Genomic DNA, 16,048 nt, shown 5'->3' on the forward strand with positions numbered 1-16,048 from the left:
ATGTTGCAAAATTGTTTGTCTGTTCAATTTCTTTTCCTCCAATTATTTTTTGGAATGAAAAACATTGAGTTAAAATAAAATAATTAAAAAAAACAATGGAACAAACCAAGTCAATTGAAACTGTCTCAGTTGAAGAGAAGAAATATCTGCGTATGCATTTGTGGCTGAAAATCCTTCAATTTCAGTACAAAGCCCATCGCCCACGCAATTATCCCACGGACTTATGCGCAATTACAACTCCCAATCCTTTCTTTCGTAAAACAAATATGAAACAGAATGCCCACAGTTAATACAAACGGAATTCATTAGCGGCGTAAAGTTAACGGTTCAAATTACCCAGAGACTGAAGGAAAAAACCTAGAAAGAGTATTACTCACGTTTCCCTAATTATCGTAAAATTTATTTTTACGTAATTTCATGCAGCTCGACGTGTGGATGACATAAGTCGACCAACTCCCAAGATTAAGTGCAGGTACCAGGGTGACCTCGAATTCACAGAGGAGAATAAAAAACACACTGAGAAATGGGAGAGAGGAATGGCAAAGAAAGGGAGACCGTGGGGGGATTGTATATCTACGTCACTGAAAGCGTGTGCCACTTCTGTATGAATTTGTTACTCAATGATTATCGATCACGAGTCCGATCCCCGGGTAGATCCACGCTTGGTATCCTCATCTATGAAATGGTGAAGTAATCTGGGATGCACACATGGCTGGATGCAGCCGAGGCGCATTGGTGAAAGAAACTCATGGTGTGGAGATTAATTTTTCGTAATCCGATGAGAGTTTACGGAATTGTGAGAGCGAGAATTTTTCCGAAGTTATTATAATTTCCTATCATTTACATTCTTTTTTTATTTTTCCATCAAATGCAAATTTCTGAATGACGGAATTTAGCGAAATTTCAATTTTTTGAACTTCAGGAAGACAAGAATTCCTCGACTTACTTGAAGTGTCAATGAAAATATGAAATTCAAGAATAATTGAGCTGAAATTCATGATTTCCCCGATTTTTCCGTAAAATTCACAATTTTTAATGGCGAAATTTGTAAAAAATGTCAGTGAAGCTGCAAGGTAATAACGAATAATTGGAGATGGAGGACAAAGTCTCCCTCAGAGAAAGGAAAGTCTGAAGAGTTTCAGTATCACGTCAATTCCGGACAGAAGTGGCAAGCCTGAAGGAAGGCACTGGCTGGACAATTACAATTTCTCCCTTCTCAAGTTCCCGGTGTCCGCGATTTGGGGGAGCTTTCGAGTCCCACCCCGAGGGGGCCCGGCGCACACCTACGCCGCGATATCGATGAAAGAAACTATCTTGAAGACAGTGAACAGCTAGGATACGAGTTGTCTGCGGTCAGAAGTCGCGGAACAAGCGTTGAGCGAGGTCGGTGCCGATCACCTCGCTGTTCAGTCGTTCTTTCGTGTACGTTACTACACTGGTCTGACCACTAGTCGTCTTCTTCCACTGTCGAGTGATTTTCTAACGCGTGTGCTGTGGCATTGTTCCCATAAACAATTGATAAAAGGAGAGCTATCGATAGTGAGAGACTGTACTGGCGGCCTTCAAGATGATCGATGGGTAAGTGATCGTCTCAATTCAATGGATTTTGTGATCCAGTTGTTATCGATGATAGTTGGAAAAGTGAAAGGATCATGCGCTCCTGCAATTTCATCTTGAATTACCACACATCGTGATTTGACGATTTAATCCTGTCTCCAAGGCTTTCGATATTGATCGCACCGAAATTGATCGTCAGAGGGGCAGGGCATGCCTCCTAGATGATCCGAGACGTTCGCGATGTCGGATAATTATACGGTACTAGACGTTTTCAGAGATACTTTTTTTACGTTCAGTGAGCTTTGTTTTTTAATGGGAAATAGGCTTGCGTATACCTGGACTGCGTGTCTTGCATAAAAACAGGGATGACAGGTCTTTATGATGAGAAGAAAATTGTCGAATTGTCGAGTGATTGGAAAAACGAGTACACTGATAGAATGATTCATTTATTTCAAACGAGATTCGTTAATTATTAACGAATGGTAGAGTTGAATATGACCAAATGAATATTCGTTAATAGTTAACGAATGGTTCAGTTGAATGGGGAAAGTCAAGTCAAATAAGGCTCCTCAAATGTACATTCGTTAACTATTAACGAATGAACATTTGGTGGGACCGAATAGACCCTAACCTCTAACCAAAATCCATTCGTTAACAATAACTAATCCGTTCTATCAGTGTAGATAACAAAAATGATTAAGACGTGGATTTTCATCCGCTGTTGAAAATTCTTTAAACATTATAGACATCGTCACAATCATAAATTTTAAATAAAGTTAAATTTTGACGAAGTCAATAGACAAAGTCATTAAAATATCCGAATATCGAATTATTTTATCAATCAATAATTGAGTTCGGAGGATTGACGATTATTTGGTCAATCGAAAATTCCTTTCAGGAAATCTAAAAAAATTTCCCGATAGTCAATTTACAATCTCATATTTTCAATTATTTAATTCATAGTCAATTAAAAAATTTAAATTGTTAGTTACTTTATAATTTTCAAATTTCAACTATTACTAATACTAATGATTGATGCCGATCCCTGATGGTAACTGTGAATTTTATATATCAATTATTCCATGAAAATTCAATTCGGTACTGAACAGTAATGTTTTCTGCTAAAAAATGTGTAATTTCATCAAATTTTCAGGGAAATCTGAAATTTTTTGATTTCCTAAATCAAATTAAATGTTGAAGGTTTTTACGAATCTTCAAAAATAAAAAATTCGCCCATCCACTCAAATTGTCGTATGTAATTTCAAGAACTGAGTATAAAATTTTCTGTGATACCCCACCCTTGAAAGATCCGCGTAAAGAGCTACTAGGAAAACTAAACTGATAGAGACATCAAGGCGCGGAGTAAACTCGCCCCTTTATTCCCCGGAATTATGTTCCACTCGTCGCATCGTCAATCATTCCTTTGTAACTGATGCAGGATGCAGTATTCACTAGTATTGGGTAATCCACACGCGGGTGGAGTGGAATAACCGTTCCCATTAATAATATCATTCGTTGAATTCATTGAATTCTCCCATTTCCATGTCCACTGGCTCAACCATCAACACCTTGATTGATGGACTCTTCGGAGCTCGTTAAAACGCCCCCTGAAAAAACTACCAATTCCTGCGTTCTTTGGAACGTCCTCTCCCTTCAGAAATTTTAGTCCAGAGGACAATGACCACAATTGCTCGCAGACGAAGGAAGAAGAGAGAATACAGATATCATTGTCAATAATTGATTACACGATTACTTCACACTTTCACTCTACTGTTTCTTAGTCCTAAAACCGCAGAATCGTTTGACCGTGAAGATGAAGCGATTCTTATGTCTGGTGTGAAAGAAAATATCGCGGAGAGAATCAGTGATGACGATCGATAATAGTCAACTAGTCATAAAAAGTATAAAAAAGAAATAATGCAATCAACTTTTTGCAGTTATTGAGTTTAAATAATTTTTTTGTCCACACGTGAAGACAAATAATCATAATAATAATTAATAACAATAATTATTAATTATTAATAATATAATCATTGATAATAATAATTATTACTATTAAATAATTTCCAATTTTTTCATCATTATATTAATTTGATAGCAATAAGTAAACAGAAAGAAAAAAATTACGATTAAATAGTAATAATTTTACGCAAAACCAATGAAGCTATGATAATCATGAGAGATCGTACCTCGTGATGAAAAAGAATCGGAGGAGATGCTGAAAAATGGGATCAGAGGATTCAACAATCCATTGTAAGACTATGCAAATAAGCAGGCATTCTAAACCCATGCAACACAAGGTCAGTAGTCATTAGACAGGACACTAGCCTGAACACTAGGGGCATGGATAATACCACAAAGTGTTCACCTATGATTAACATGACGAATTCACATTTGCGAAAGACACGAGGTACGTAAAAAAAAGCCACGTGAATTTACAACTCAATTAAGGGAGACATTAGGATATGTGTTAATAGGCTTGTCTGAATTATGGATTTTTTTTGCACTCAACGTGAGGAAATATTTCTCCTCAATTCATTTAAATTAATTGTTTACGATACTGGAGGCTATTTTATTCAAGATCACGACCTCAATGTTTTTTCTTATGCTCTCGATGAGGAATTAAATATTATTGTCGGTTGTTTGTCACGTTGTGGTGATTGTTTCTTATCTCGTGATCAATCGTATTGTCAGATTCGTGTTAAAACAATCAGATCGAGACAATGGTGAACAGCTACATCAGACAGTGGGTTACTGCTAAGAGTAATGTACTCTCTGAACTGAACGTCAACTCAGTAGATTAATCGTGGTGATTATAATGGTGAATGAAATTCGTGAATTGTTCATGAGGTGAAATTATCATAAACTTTTGGATTGACGGAATGTTTCAGGTCTGTTACTGTGAGAACACAGTTTGCGGTATTTTCGTTGCTGGTTACCAGCTGCTGGGGTGGACTAAAGTTTGACACGTTTGACTCTTACTCCAATGACGACGGCTGTGCCCTGATTCTCAATGGTCCAGGGAGAACAAGTGCTTACGATTACACTTACAATTTACTCCGTGGAAGCCAGTGAGTTGCAAGATGACATCAACTAAAATGCATGAAATAATGCACGAAATATTTCTGCAACATGTCAAGGTCACCCCTGGATTCTCGTTTTATTCCAAAGTTTAACAATCATTTGTACTTTCAAATCCTGAAATTCCAGTGGTGGTAGTGACTCTGCGTTTAATAAGACAACTCCTTGCATGCAGGAAAGGTTATCAGTCCATACGAAAGGTGCACAATGCTCTATTTTTAACAGTTCAACTCTGCAATTTGTATCCGTACATTTGGATCATATTTTATGCCCCTGTAAATTGGCAGTTGCGATTCGGTTCACTCATTCTAGTTCCTCGTTTATGACGCAATTTCACTTTCATAATTGTCACACGGTTCCATGTGACTAATTTAAAAACGGATGAAATATCAAACCGGAGTTTAATGATTCAATACCCCAATTAGAATTTCGTCAGATGTTTTGTGCGATTTAAGGAATCACTTCTTTCCCCGAAATGAAGGGAAAACAGGACCAATTAAATCCACTGCCTCATTGAATACTCATACGATTTGTGAAATCCTATTAAATGTGAAATGCTCTCGATTCTGCCCTCGAGCCATCGCATAATAGTCCGCGATTCATAATATAATGCGGAGGGCTCCCCCTCTGATAACTGATCATTCTCGCCAAACTACTGTCCCCACAAACTGGTGAAAGCGTCCGCCAGGAGTAACACTGCCGGATTCGGATCTAATCTGGACCGCGCCTACCACATGGTTTGTGGTTTCACTCGGTCGCACAGAGGCAATGCAAATAATGTCTGGCAAACTCATGTCCACTAAACTTGTCTTCGAACAAGAAAGTGAATTTTTGTTGCTTCAAGTCCAAAAAAAGGACGAATCCGTTGGGTAATGCGTTGTCTCCTTTCATCCTGTCACTCTCGGCTCTCGTTGGATCGAATTTATAGAAAATTTTACTCAAGTTTCTTCAGTATAATCGGCCGAAACCTAAAATTGCCAAACACTTCCCGATAGTGAAATTAGAATTCAATCGAGCCTTTCTACATTTTAATTCTCGTGCAGCTGATAAAATTTATGATGCAGTTCCCATGGAGTGTTGTATCAGCAGACACTTCTGCTCAAATAATTGCGTGTACTGAAAATTTTCCTTATGTAAGTTTTTCCTCTCGGCCCGAGTAGCACAAGATAACGTATTCCCTTTTTCATTATGAAACGAGGAATTCAAGTGATGTAGGAAGACCATTTGCTTGAGTAATTCACATTTCAACAGTTCAGTGCTGCTCATCGAATCAAATAATCATCCATTATGCCTGTTTCAGGACACCCTCAGTGGGTTCCCACACGTGCATCACTTACGAGGCAGTTAATCACGCCTATTATGAGGCACGAAAGCGAATCAGTGAGTTTCCTCCATTCATTCACCTCCACTCCGAAGTGATAAAAATTATTGTAATAAATAAATAAAGTAAGAGGTATTATGTGAACTGGTATTTTCAAATGGTTCATTAAGCTCGCGCTATTGGATTTTTACGAGTAATTATTATCGAAGCGTGAAGTGAATTATTGAAATCTTGATAACGACGATTTTTCATATTCATTTGAGTTTTTATTATGAAGATGTTGCTCAGCCGCACTCGAAGATCTGGAAACCCGAGGAATTGGCGACTGTCGGAGAACTCCTCCTGGACATTTCCACGACATTAGCGCAAATGTGAGAATTGCTCAGTAGAAGAGGGGAATTAAATTCATTTGCATGACGATTATTCATCGTTTCAGGTACGGGTTGACGAGCGAAGAGATCGAAAGAGGCCTTCCTCAAATTGACACCTCAAAGACTCTCATTAACGAGATCTGTCCGGCTTTCGTCAGCAACGTAGAATGCCGTCCAGGAAAGTACCGGAGATTCGACGGTCTCTGCACCAATCTAGAGCATCCGACGTGGGGCGCCTCCCTCTCTCCCTTCACCAGGTACTCCACAATCACGCGCTTAAAAATCCCTGAATACTTTCGATTTTTATATTGTTAACTGCACGATGCAAATGTCCAATCGACGTTGGTCCTTTCTCGAATCCTTTCATTTAACCTTGCTTTCCCCATCGACCCAGATAGATGTGCTCATTCGTTATTTCGGAGGGACTCAGTCGCAATTTTTTTTTCAATAAACGTTTCGAAATTATCTGTCAATCACTATTTCCTTCCTTCAATTTTTCGACATTTGAAAGATTGACCGGAAGAGATCATTTTTGAATGTTCTTGTGCGATGATTAGGATGATGCCTCCAGCCTTCGCCGATGGAATGAGCGCTCCACGAATATCCGTTACCGGCGAAAAACTTCCCCTGTCACGCGTCGTTTCCAGAACCATGCACCCTGACGACGGTTTTCACGACCACGCCGGAACAGTCATGGTTATCGCCTGGGGACAATTTATGGATCACGATTACACGCTGACTGCAACGCCACTCGGTAATTCAGCGTTGTCCATTGTAAATTTCAATGAACTTCAAATTGCAATATCCTTGTGACACCTGGAACTCGATCCCATTGAGTTGAGTTGCTCTAGGGGTTTTTGTGGGATCCAATGTGTGAAGGAATCCACAATTAAAGAAGACTATTTCAAGGTTTTCCAAGGAAGTGAGATGAAAACTTCACAAGATGACATGAATTTTCAATTTTTTCTTTAATTTTACTGAATTTTCACAGAATAATTGACCTGATAAATCGAGTATTTTATTGATTTCCAGATCATTTGAGCAGAAAATCAATGGAATATTTGATTTTTCAATGACAAGATTTCCTGAAATTTCAGTGAAACTTGGATGCGTTAAAAATTTCGGGAATTTGGCCCGTAAAATTCAGACGAAAATTCAATTGAAATAAAACACTCTATAGGCTTTCATTACGATCCAATCAATGTATTCCAGACCCTATGAATCGAAACGACCCCGAGGAGTGCTGCTCGCGGCCGCCCCACCTGAAGAATCCATACTGCAATGAGATCGAAATACCAGAGGACGATTATTTCTATCGTTTATTCAACGTCCGGTGCATGGATTTCGTCAGGGCCTTTCCCGGCGTGAGGGCCGGATGTCGTCTTGGATCACGAGTGCCATTTAATCTCCTCACTGGTGTTCTCGATGGCAACACTGTCTACGGAATCCGCGAGGAATTCGCCAGGTAAATTCGCTATTCACTATTTTCACAGAATTTTGCATTCGCCTTTCCATATTTTTTCTCCTACAGAGATTATCAATTACTCCATGGTAACTAATAAAATTTAATAGTTGAAGTATTATATCAGTCGACTGGGAAAACATCTGGATTTTTTTTCCCGAATATGTAACACATAACTTTGCATTAGTAATTCGAGTAATTCGAATGCCTAGTGATCTCGGAGATATGCCTTGGGACGTGGGGTTTTTTGTTGCATCGGTGCGAACATAAATCAACTATGTCAGTTACCTGTGTTCCATATTTTCTACACATCACTCCGTGGCTTCCCAACTTTCTACCAGTACGAATTTACTAGCTGTTGCCTCACTGAAGAGAGTCATTCTCACTCTGTCATTTTTTTCTCACTTACTGCTTGCTTGCATCAGATAAATTTGTTATGAATGATGGGTTCGTTGAGTAGAATTTACGATGCACTGAGAGAAAAAGTGTTTATTTTCAGAGACATGTCACTGATTCCAAATTATTAGGAATTACCCCCATCAAAAAATATATAATGTCGGCCAATTCCATATATTTTTCAAATTTACAAAGAATATATTTAAAAAATATTAATTGGGCAATTTAAGATATTTTTTAAATATATTGTTCAAAATATAAATTTTTCCGTGAGGGTAATCTTTGTGAAATGCAGCAAGTGGGAAGTTTTGGAGTTCCGTGATATTGTCACTAATTTTTCGTCACAATATCACCAAAAATTGGTAACAGATCTCTAAAGATTAGTGACAAGTTTCAGAAAATCATCTTTTTCACTCATTAATTTCAGAAAATTGAGATCAGGCTATGGTGGACAACTCCGTATGAATCCAGTGTTCGCCGAGTACGGATTGAAGGATTTGTTGCCACTAAAGTTGGACATTCCTGACGAAGGGTGTACGCGCCCCAACAAATCAATGTACTGCTTCGAAGCCGGTGAGTTATCGAGATAATTCTCAATAATTTGCCAATTCCTGAGATGATAATTTACGAGTGATTTCCACTAGTCCCTCTAATAATTTCGCAGTTCTCCTTCATCTCTTGCATTTCGATCAGAAGGAAAATGTCAAGAATAAAAATTGAGGAATTGATTAATCGACAGCGCCGCGCATTCCGCTGCATACTCTGCCCCCCCTCAATTTGCCTTCGGGTGAATCGAGAGAGGGGTTAATGCTACCACTTGTTAGATCAAACATTACGTAACGATTCCCTCCGGACAACATTCTTACCCTTATACGTGTGCATTTTGAGTCATTGAAAATGAAGAATGACTCGAAATTAGAGCATAATTGTTGTTTAAGGGGAGAGTTCATTCGGCGAAATTGGTCGTAATGTGGTGATTGAATTTTATAGGTGAAATTCGAGTTAATGAACAGCTTGTGCTCACCTGTATGCACACACTCATGGCCCGGGAGCATAATAGAATTGCCAAGGCACTCGCTCAAGTTAATCCCCATTGGGATGATGAGACGCTCTTCCAGGAGGCAAGACGCATTACTATCGCGCAAATTCAACATGTCACTTACAATGAATTCCTTCCCATTTTACTGGGTAAGGACGTCATGGCGAAATTCGGACTTCTGCTGGAGAAACACGTACGTGACATCCTTCTCCAATTAAATTTTTTTTTGAGAAAAAAACTTCAAAAATACTATTTTCCGCGTGAAATTCGTCTTTGACGAAAACAAAATTCGTTGGGGATTTTTGTTAAGTTGATTTTTCGATTTAAAAAAATTCGGTTCTACACTTTTGAGTAGCAGGAGACAATTATGACCTACAAAATCAGATTCCTGAGAAAAAATTGGGCGGAAAATAGTATTTTAAAATTTTGTTTCTCAAAAAACGAACAAGTTTTTTGAACCTCCCCTTGAGAAGAAAATCACACAAATACTTTTATATTCATTAAAATATCTAGAATTACTGGGACGGTTACGATCCAAGTGTAAATCCGGGAGTAATCGACGCATTCGCCGCTGCGGCCTTCAGATTCGGTCACTCCCTGTTGCCCACAGCTGTTGAAAGATGGAGCAAAGCGCATAAATTCATAGGCAAGTTTTTTGCCACAATTGCCAGTTTATGTTTTATTCATTTCTCATTGCTCGCTGATGTATTAATTCACTTGGGTTATTTCTACAGCTTCCAAGAGACTGTCCGATCTTATTCGAAGACCTTATGATCTTTACCGCGCTGGTGTTATCGATGAGTATTTCATGGGGCTGATGAACCAAGTGGCTCAAGCTATGGATGACTCCATCACACAAGAGGCTAGTGTGATATCATCGAAAATTCTTCTTTCATTTCATTCTGTACAATTGTTCTATTGATACATTTCCTGTAGGAATTTCTAAATATGAATTTTTCAGAGAGTTCGATAGGTTTTTTAATGAAATTCTTTTCTACGCGATTAAAAATATTTTCAATCATCAAATATGTCAATTAATTGCGTCAGAAAAATTTGACAAAAATAATGAATAATGCATATCATAAAAAATGCGTCATTGAAATTAAATTTGGCACACAATTATTTTTTTAAACATTCGTTGTTTGTAAATAAATAGTTGAAGTTGTTTAAACTTTTGGAAACCTTATTTTTTAGGCATGAAATCGTTTTCCGGGAAAATTCTGAATATGAATAAATTAGTTACGATTCCGAACAAATGATTTAAAATTATTTATAGAAATTATTCAATTAATCTTCCTCTAAAACTAAACTTTCTCATTTTTTCCGATTTTTAAAAATCTAAAATTGGAACGATTCAATATCGGGATTCAAATTCAGATCTTCACAGTTTGAAAAATAAAATCATAGTAAAATGTCCGGAAGCTTAGGGTGAACTGGGCTCAAATGAAAGCTCTAAGTTCGACTAGAAAAGTAGAAAAGCATTTTACTGGAGAAAAAAAAACCAAAATAGCCAAAAAGTCGAAATGTTTCAAGTGAATAAACTTGACCAAAATTTATTCTCAATTCCCAATAGGTCACGAACCACTTGTTCAAAAAAGTAGGCGCCCGATTCGGAGCTGATCTCGTCTCCTTCAACATGCAGCGCGGAAGGGAATTCGGTGTTCCAAGTTACATGGAATTCCGAAAATTGTGTGGACTCCCCGAGGCGCATAATTTCGAGGATCTCTTCGGCTCAATGTCCAACGAGACGATCAGACGTTACAGTTCTATTTTCACGCACCCCAGTGACGTTGACCTCTGGTCGGGAGGTGTCTCAGAACGACCGCTCCCTGGGAGCATGCTTGGGCCCACCTTTGCCTGTGTCATCGCCACACAGTTCAGTAATTCCAGACGTGGCGACAGGTTTTGGTATGAACTCCCGAATCAACCGTCGTCGTTCACTCTCGGTAAAGTCACACAATTCATTTTGAGGGTTTAGAGGACATTTGTATAGATTTTAAACTCATTTTTTGTTACGAGGCAGATCAGCTGAATGAAATTCGCAAAGCGCGACTGGCTAGACTCATCTGTGACAACACAGACCTCATTGATACGATACAACTGTATCCAATGGTTCTTCCAGATCACGAAATGTAAGTACAATACTGAGGAATTGCGTTGAGAACATGATATTGAAAAAAAAATTGAAATTTCATGGGCCATTCAGTAGAAATTTTTAGAACATTGAAACATTAATTTCGATTAGGGGGGAAAAATAAAAAAATATCACTTCTTCAGCCATTAACGGTTATAGCAGCAAATTTAATTAGAATTGAATTATTTATTTGAAAGTTATGACAAAGATATCTTAAACCAAAGAACCCTCCAAAATGAATAAAACACAACAGTAAACAGACACCTGTTGGAGCCCTTCATAACTGTTTTTTGAAGATGAATGGAACAGTTCGATTTTTAAAAAAAGGGAAAAATTATGAAATTTCAAACTCCACTGAAAATTCAATTAACTTCAATTGATTATTTTGACGAAATTCACTGAAATTTCAATGGAACTAGAGTCTGATAAAAATTTTCATCAGTTTACGAGAAATTTTAGCCAAAAATTTGTAACAGTGTAACTTGAATTATTGAAACGACTCTGAGGAATAATTTGTTTTCAGAAATCCTCGAGTACCCTGCAAAAGTGGTGTACTCCCAAGCATAGATTTCAACAAATGGGCCGAGTATCCAACCGCGAGTCATGCTGCCCAATACGTGAGTAATCTAGCGGATCAGTATGGGCGCTTTGGAAAGTAAGAAGATTTTGTTCACCACGAGTTCTGTGTTAATGAAACGTATAGAACACTTTAAGGATGGATAATCGTGCGTAGTTGGACACGTATAATCCCCCTGTGTGTTCGTTTTTCTTGTATCCCTGAGAATGATGCGAGGTGGGGCAAAATAGAGACTAGAGACATTTTTTTGATACTCATAACTCAGGAATAAATTGATTAATTGAGCTCGGTCTGGTCTCATTTCAGAGAGAAAAAGAATACTTCCGAAGGAAAAAAATCTGTTCCATCAACAATTGAATGAGGTTCTAATATTTGAAAAAAATTCTAGTGTCCATTTTGCCCCCTCGCCCCTATGTTTGTGGATAGTGTAGAATACCTCGTAAACGTCAGAACATTTTACAACTGTCGTTAACACGCATTTCTCCCACTACTGTTTTTCATGCTTCTAAACATAATTAAGGATCTCCAAGTAGTTTTTACAGTTTGTCAATTAAATTAAAAAATTAATAGTAAAAATTATTTGTTCAGAATCGTAATAAATTTTTTCATATTCTGAATTTTGTCAAAAAAATAAGATTTTCGAAGGTTTAAAGAATTTCAATTATAAACAATTATAATTTATAAACAGCGAATGTACAAATAAACTGATTGTTTATCAATTATTCATGTAAAATCCTCCTAATTATCAAAAATGGCAATTTTCAAATAATTTCATCAATCTTCCTGCAAAAGTACAAAAGCATTTCACTGAAGAAAAAATAATCAAAGTACTTGGATATCCTTAATCGTTCGAGAGTGAATGATAGAAATATTCAGAACAAATAACTCATTCACCAGTTGCCGTCACTAATTGACCACAATAACTCCCCTATTCGCCTCTAATTGATCAAAACGTTTGTTAAATCCAGTCCAGCGTAATTGGAATGAAAAATATAAAGCATCATAGCACCGTTATTACACAATATCAGTGTCCACGTATCCATCGATCGACGCGACGTCATGGGACAGTCGCGTCGATCGATCCTTTCGAATTTTTATCAGCGACGTTGGCAAGGTGTCCATGTACCTTGGTACCGCCGACAGATGGACAACATCATTTACCATCAACATCACCCAATAAAACACAAGACATCAAGGATTTGAATTTAAATCTTGTAGTGACTGATTGAATGGACTCTCTTTAATTCGTCGAGGGAAAGATTACGTGTTCTTACTGCGTCGCATTTACTTTGAGATTAATATATTAAAGAACGATTTTAATTTAAGTGTCAGGTTGTTACGCACCTTCTAGTACATAATGTATTCCATTAGAACTTAGGGATGTTTAGAGTGTAATGTAAATACACCATGTCGGTGGCACGAGAAATTTCGAGCACTAGAATCCCCAGAAAATGAGAGGAATTTCATGCCGATGACTCGAGTACAATTTTAGATGTTACTCAAGTTGCGGAATTAATTCAGTAGCGAAGTGGTCAAACGGTTTAAGTCGATTTTGGCTATTGGCCAGTTTTCAATGAATATCTCGAAATCTAAAGGAGATGGCAAAATTTGTCTCATAACCTTTTTAGTAGCACTCAATTCGCTCTACAAAAAAGGTTATTATGAAAATTTCGCTATCTCCCTTAAATTCGGAAATATTTCTGGAAAACTCAACTAAGGATTAAATTGACTTAAACCGTTTGACCACTTCGCTACTGAATTCGCTTCAATTTTTATTCAAAAGATAATTCCTCGATCCTCATCACACGTCACTGTACAGAATGAAACGTAACATTGTTTATACACAAATTTTTGTACATAGTAATCATGAAGAAATAAAGTCTCTGTCACAACAGTGCCATTAATAAATTTAAAACCTGTCTCTGGCGGTTTTCAATCGAGTGGCGGGCAACGACTGCACATCAGTAATTTTGGTTTGTAAAGTCACGTAGACGGAGGAATCGCACAATAATCCCACGAGAAATGGATAAAATTCTCGTGAACCCTTTAATCCCGCATTTTCAGGGAAATAAAATGGCAACATCCTGGACAAAATTCTACGTGGCAAGTGTGAAGCGTGGAAGACCCCAGTTGAAGCTGAAGGACTCTGTCTCATCGGCCTCCGCTCCTTTCAAATCGATGAACCAGGGCCTCTTCTTCCCCGAGCCCTCCAAAAACACTGTGACGGCATCGTGGAAGTTTTCGGAGGTGTTCAAGCCGAAATACCTCAGACCGAAAATTCCCTCGCGCTTTAAAAGGTCAACAGATAATCCCACCAATCCTGTCCCCAATTACCCTCCCACCAAATCCAAAATAGAGAAGAGGTACTCAAATTTAGAACTCGTGGGGGTGAAGCCGGAGGTGTTGTATCGCCATCCGGGCTTGAGCGTCGAGGATCAATCAAACCCAAATTTCGAGAGCAAAAAAATTCTGGAAAAAATAGCGGTCCCTAGTGAATCATTCCGGCGAGTTTCGCCTGGGCTCAAGGAGCCCATCAGAGTCCTGCCACTTCCAACAGCCCCGAAACCGATTCCCTACACGAAGACCATCGAGAACTGCAACGAGACTTTGCCGAGCGAAATCTCAGATCTGAATCTCCCGCTAAATCCGAAGAAATTTCTCGGGAGAATCGTCATACCGGAGGCGGATCCCCACAGGATCACTCTCGAGACGAAACAGCCGAATGGCACTTACGTGAACCTTCAAGATCACCAGGCAGTCGTCAGTAATTCCCCCGAACAGGGCAATCCACCTGACACACCACCTTACAATCCCGCGAATATTCCATACGTCGAGGTGCCGGATTACACTGACAGGCGGGAGGAGAGTCTGGACGGCAGCGATCGCCTCTCCAAGGATAAATACACCAGTGACAGTGATCTGGACAACGATGCTGTTGACCCTGGTACACAGCCGAACGCGGAAGGGGAAAGATCCTCACCGTTCGGTGGGAGCGAAAGTAATGGAACCCGAGAGGATCTTAATGCCGGCAAAAAAATAACCAATGACTCGGCAGATACGTATCAAGTAGGAAGTGCTTACGGTAAGATTGGAAAGGACAGCGAGGTAGTTGTGAGGTCGGAGGAGGAACGACCGATTAAAAATTCGAGTCATGAAGACAAAGGTGAGGAGCCCAGTGGGGCGAATTTTTACGCTAAAAATATCACAGGATCAGCTGAGTACGAGCCTGTTTCATTCGATATTGAGGACTACAGCAAGCCTTTCGATCTCGATAAATTTATTGATGAGCTGTTTCATCGGGACGAGAGGAAAAGTGAGGAGTTGAGAGTGAAAGCATCGAGGAAAAGCCGCGATGAAAGTGAGGACGACTTTAATGCGAGGAAATTTGATGATTTTTATAATTCCGAAGAAGATCGCAGTCGATCTGACAGGAGCGGTGAGTCCGGGTCAAGTGATGAACATCGGGGATCCAAACGTGAGGAATCGTTGAGTAAACATGAAAATGAGGACGATGATGACATCAAGGATTATTTCGAGTCGCACGAGTCCAAAAGCGGCCCTGCTTACGCAGCTGTTGACGATTTTCAAGCGAATCATTCTACTGATGTCATTAAAAAATTTAGTAAGCCTCAAATCGATGGAGGGGGTGAACAGAAGATTAATGGACAGAGTGTGAGCAAATTCCTGTCAAAACTGTCTCAGCACAGAGTCAAGAGTGATAAAGTAAAAGGGAACGAGGAGGATAAAAAGGGAAAATATCACAAACACTGGATCCTAGAGTACGGCTTCCCCTCGACTAAAGTTGAAAAAAAAACTCCCGAGCTCGCAACGGATGATGCTGTGGATTCAAAGACTCGCGAGGTCTCTTCCTGACTGGTGATAAATAGTTAATAAATACTCCATGGTAGCCAATCACCGTTGTGCAATACAAAGTTGTTTATAATCCTTATCTAGAGTTAATGTCAACATTTTGATTAATACGGCTGGCGTAAGGGTCACCATTATTTCCGTATTCGACACGACTAAATTTAAACCCGGAAGTTATCGATAATTTATTCAATTCCAAGGAAACAAAAATTCCGTTGCGAATGATCCGCGCGAGAACTGACG

General features: G+C 38.9%; 2 protein-coding genes across 2 annotated transcripts; both read left to right on the forward strand.

Moving 5' to 3' along the window:
• Window positions 1–1,536: 1,536 nt before the first annotated feature.
• On the forward strand, window positions 1,537–12,020 carry LOC107044330 (peroxidase). The gene is made up of 14 exons (XM_015266171.1): window positions 1,537–1,578; window positions 4,449–4,628; window positions 5,939–6,018; window positions 6,237–6,330; window positions 6,396–6,587; window positions 6,888–7,084; window positions 7,543–7,795; window positions 8,616–8,761; window positions 9,179–9,420; window positions 9,741–9,873; window positions 9,962–10,089; window positions 10,801–11,173; window positions 11,251–11,359; window positions 11,885–12,020. Exons 1-14 carry the CDS (start codon window positions 1,568–1,570, stop codon window positions 12,018–12,020), a joined length of 2,274 nt encoding a protein of 757 aa, XP_015121657.1. The 5' UTR covers window positions 1,537–1,567.
• A 1,991-nt stretch (window positions 12,021–14,011) lies between these two features.
• Window positions 14,012–15,811, forward strand: LOC107043721. The gene is made up of 2 exons (XM_015265311.1): window positions 14,012–15,372; window positions 15,460–15,811. Exons 1-2 carry the CDS (start codon window positions 14,012–14,014, stop codon window positions 15,809–15,811), a joined length of 1,713 nt encoding a protein of 570 aa, XP_015120797.1.
• The last annotated feature ends 237 nt before the right edge of the window (window positions 15,812–16,048 follow it).

Source organism: Diachasma alloeum, unplaced genomic scaffold (assembly GCF_001412515.2).
Source record: "Diachasma alloeum isolate Michigan unplaced genomic scaffold, Dall2.0 Dall_scaffold_00180, whole genome shotgun sequence".
In the NCBI taxonomy this organism is placed as follows: Eukaryota; Metazoa; Arthropoda; class Insecta; order Hymenoptera; family Braconidae; genus Diachasma; species Diachasma alloeum.

Coding starts and splice junctions, on each gene's coding strand:
- LOC107044330 (XM_015266171.1), top strand. Junction 8,762..9,178: donor AATGTACTGCTTCGAAGCCG/GTGAGTTATCGA, acceptor TGAATTTTATAG/GTGAAATTCGAGTTAATGAA. Junction 11,360..11,884: donor GTTCTTCCAGATCACGAAAT/GTAAGTACAATA, acceptor ATTTGTTTTCAG/AAATCCTCGAGTACCCTGCA.
- LOC107043721 (XM_015265311.1), top strand. CDS start 14,012: ATGGCAACATCCTGGACAAAATTCTACGTGGCAAGTGTGAAGCGTGGA. Junction 15,373..15,459: donor CGCAGTCGATCTGACAGGAG/CGGTGAGTCCGG, acceptor CGATGATGACAT/CAAGGATTATTTCGAGTCGC.